Here is a 3,910-nt window from a genome sequence, read left to right on the forward strand (position 1 = left end):
CCCCCGCGTGCGGGCGGCCGTTGCCGCCGCAGCCGCTGTGTGCAGCCTGGAAGGGGGGGCCGGGGGGAGGGGGGGAGCCGTGACCGCGGGGCGCCCAGGACTTTGCAAGTTGCCCGGGAAGGTGGAAGGGCGAGAAGGGGAGGGGGACCTCCGCACGAGACCGAGACCGAGACCGAGCGGCCCGGGTCGGAGCGCCCAGCCCCGCGGCGGATCATGGTGCAGCAGGCGGAGAGCTTGGAGGCGGAGAGCAACCTGCCCCGGGAGGCGCTGGACACGGAGGAGGGCGAATTCATGGCGTGCAGCCCGGCGGCCCTGGACGAGAGCGACCCGGACTGGTGCAAGACGGCGTCGGGCCACATCAAGCGGCCGATGAACGCGTTCATGGTGTGGTCCAAGATCGAGCGGCGCAAGATCATGGAGCAGTCCCCCGACATGCACAACGCCGAGATCTCCAAGCGCCTGGGCAAGCGCTGGAAGATGCTCAAGGACAGCGAGAAGATCCCGTTCATCCGCGAGGCCGAGCGGCTGCGCCTCAAGCACATGGCCGACTACCCCGACTACAAGTACCGGCCGCGGAAAAAGCCCAAGATGGACCCCGCGGCCAAGCCCAGCGCCGGCCAGAGCCCCGAGAAGAGCGCGGCGGGCGGCGCCAAGGCCGCCAAGGGCTCCGGCAAGAAGTGCGGCAAGCCCAAGGCGCCCGCGGGCCCCGGCGCCAAGGCGGGCGCGGGCAAGGCGGCGCCGTGCGGGGACCTGGGCGCGGGCGACGACTACGTGCTCGGCGGCCTGCGCGCGGGCGGCGCGGCCAAGACGGTCAAGTGCGTGTTCCTGGACGAGGACGAGGACGAGGACGAGGACGGCGACGAGCTGCCGCTGCGGATCAAGCAGGAGCCGGACGAGGACGAGGACGAGCCGCCGCACCCGCCGCTCCTGCCGCCGCCGGGCCCGCAGGCGCCGCCGCCGCTGCTGAGACGCTACAACGTCGCCAAAGTGCCCGCCAGCCCCACGCTGAGCAGCGCGGCCGAGTCCCCCGAGGGCGCCAGCCTGTACGACGAGGTGCGGGCCGGCGCCCCCGCGGGCCCGGGGGGCGGCAGCCGCCTCTACTACAGCTTCAAGAACATCACCAAGCAGCACCCGCCGCCGCTGGCGCAGCCCGCGCTCTCGCCCGCGTCCTCGCGCTCCGTCTCCACGTCCTCGGCCTCCTCCGGCGGCAGCGGCGGCGAGGACGCCGACGACCTGATGTTCGACCTGAGCTTGAATTTCTCCCAGAGCGCGCACGGCGCCGGCGAGCAGCAGCTGGGCGGCGGCGCGGCCGGGAACCTGTCCCTGTCGCTGGTGGATAAGGATTTGGATTCGTTCAGCGAGGGCAGCCTGGGCTCCCACTTCGAGTTCCCCGACTACTGCACGCCCGAGCTCAGCGAGATGATCGCGGGGGACTGGCTGGAGGCCAACTTCTCCGACCTGGTGTTCACGTATTGAGCGCGCCCGGCGCCGGCCTCGGGCCCCGCGGGCACCGGCCGGGGTCCTGCGGGGGGAGGGCGGCTCCGGGGTGCTGCCAGGAGGATGGTGGCGGCGGCGGGGGGTGGGGGTGGGGGGGAGAAGAGGATGCTCACGTTGACCTGATGCCGTGACACAAAGGAGTGGGAAAGGATGGTGACGTTTTTGGTGGCGTTTCAGTGAAATGAGTAGTTTTAAAGGTTTTTTTTTTTTTGGTCCCCCTCCCCCTCCCTGCCTTTCTCGTGTCTCAAGGTAGTTGCATACCTAGTCTGGAGTTGTGATTTTTTTTTTTACCCGCCCCCCGAATGCGTTTTTGTAACGACGATTTCTTTTTCCTGAAATCCGTGATTGCAACAAAGGCGCGGGGCGGGGCGGGGCGGGAGGCCCGCGGAAGGCGCGGCCGGGAGCTGGGCGCTGTGTGAAGTCTGGGCTCCGCCGCAGACCGTGGGCAGCACAGCCGTTACGCCAGGGAGTTGGTTGGAGAATATTTTTATTTTTATTTTTTCTTAAGAGATCTTAGAGAACTGGTGGGGTTTTTTTTTTTTTTAATTTTTATTTTTTAAGAAAACAAACACACAAAATAAAGCAAAAAAAAGGGGACCATGGCAACTTTTAATTTTATTTTGTTTTGGAGGGAGAAAGCTGATGTCTTCTACGCATCCGATTCTTAACAAAACTGCAGGGAGCTTGAAAACATGCAGACTGTACACACGCTCACAAAAACTGTGAACTGACCGCGTTCAGAGCTTACTTTTCAGATCCAATTGTTTCTGGTTTTACAAATGTGATTTCTACTTGCCAACGTTTTTTATTTGTTCTGTTTTTTGGTAACCGTTCCCTTATACCTCCTTGATTGAATACCAGACAGCCCAGACCTCAGTACAAAAGGTATTGAAACATTTTTGATACATAACAGACCTCAGTCTTTTTTAAAAATTAATATATTTTCAGGTGTATTTTTGTACAGTGAAAAGGGAACATTCTTGCTGTGTTTTTCCAGTAAGACTTTCAGGCACTTCTTCCCTTTCAATTTCTTTTTTTTTTTTTTTTTCCTCTGTTTTTTAGCATGCAAGTTTGTTGGTACGTTATGTCCTGGTTTTAAAAGGATTAAAATTTTAAAATAATCCTTGCATCTAAAGGCCTTGTGGTTTAAAGGAAAAAAAAAAAGCAAACTTTTTTTTGTACAGCTATAGTAGAGATTTGTTCGATATTTGTAGGTAAAGATTTATTGAAAATGGTGATCTAGACCTCAGAGCTGTTACTGTTGGAAGCCTGTATATGTACTGTACTATATAGTAGGACTGGATGTATCTCAGACGCTGTGACATGTGGGTTGGGGCCCCAGATGGGAGGTTTAAAACTGGATTCTCGATTTTTAGCAAAAGAAAGAAGGCACATAGTTTAAAAGGTTTCTCATTTTGTGCAATATGATCTAAATAAAGTACAGACCATCTGCCGACGTTGTAGCAAATGGTGGCGCAGCAGACTCGATGCACTGTTGACATCATCGCCTGGTTTTGTGTTTTGTGTGCTGGAAGTCTGCATCTTGACAATAATGATAATAAATCAGCTGGAACTGATAGGGTCACCTCGCCAGCGGTCTCTCCAGCAGTCAAGCTGGAGGCCCCGCGGTCCCAGCGCCGTCCGTGACCAGCTTGGTGCGCGCGTGGGGGAGTGGCGCGGGGATGGCCGTTCAGGCTGCAGAGCGCCCAGCCGGCGGGCCCGTTTGTTTCTCCTCTTCCTCCCATGGCTGGTTATTAAAAAGCGGGAGGAGGATTCTCTCTCTCTCTAGGCCTTCCTCCCCTCCCCACCCCCTACTTCCTTTCTCACCTCCTGCTCCCGCCCTCTCCCCGAGCTCCGCGCCGGCGGGCTGCGCCAAGAGGCCGGGGAGGGCCGACCGGGTGCCCGCGCGCGGTCCTGGGCTGCGCGTCGCGATGACAGGCTCCCGTGGGCGGCGAGCGGTGGGGGCCCTGGGACCCCGCCGCCCCCCCTTAGCGGCAGGCGCCGGCGTAATCCATGTGGATCTTTCTTTTCTTTTTGGATGCTGCAGCTCCGCGTAGGCGCAGTGGGTGATGCGCGGCCAGCTCTGGACCTCGAGTGATGGCAGGGGCAGGGCACAGGCTGCCGGGGTGACTCCCAGCCCCTCTGGGCGGGAAAGCTCGTCCCAAGATGGGCGATGAGCGATGGAGGGTGGAGGGCGGGCGGGAGCGGCGGGGCCAGGCTGCCCGCCGGCTGGCGCGGAGAAGGAGGGCGCGGCCTGTGTGCCGTCGGGACCCGCGGCCTCCCGCGTCCTCGAGGACCCCGCCGCCCTCAGGGTGAGAAGCGGGTGCAGGACGCGTGGGTGGCGGCTGGGTATCCGAGGGACCGAGCCCTCCCCCACCAGGGCTCTCCACGCCCGGCCACCGCGTGCGCCTCG

The 3,910-nt window shown here is 60.4% G+C and overlaps 1 protein-coding gene across 1 annotated transcript; it reads left to right on the top strand.

Annotated features, from left to right (window-relative positions):
* Positions 1-213: 213 nt before the first annotated feature.
* On the top strand, positions 214-1,476 carry SOX11 (SRY-box transcription factor 11). The gene has a single exon (XM_070428370.1). It carries the CDS (start codon positions 214-216, stop codon positions 1,474-1,476), a length of 1,263 nt encoding a protein of 420 aa, XP_070284471.1.
* Positions 1,477-3,910: the final 2,434 nt, after the last annotated feature.

This window comes from Myotis yumanensis, unplaced genomic scaffold, assembly GCF_028538775.1.
Source record: "Myotis yumanensis isolate MYYU_CA2020_CCGP unplaced genomic scaffold, mMyoYum1.0.hap1 SCAF_11, whole genome shotgun sequence".
Lineage (NCBI taxonomy): Eukaryota > Metazoa > Chordata > Mammalia > Chiroptera > Vespertilionidae > Myotis > Myotis yumanensis.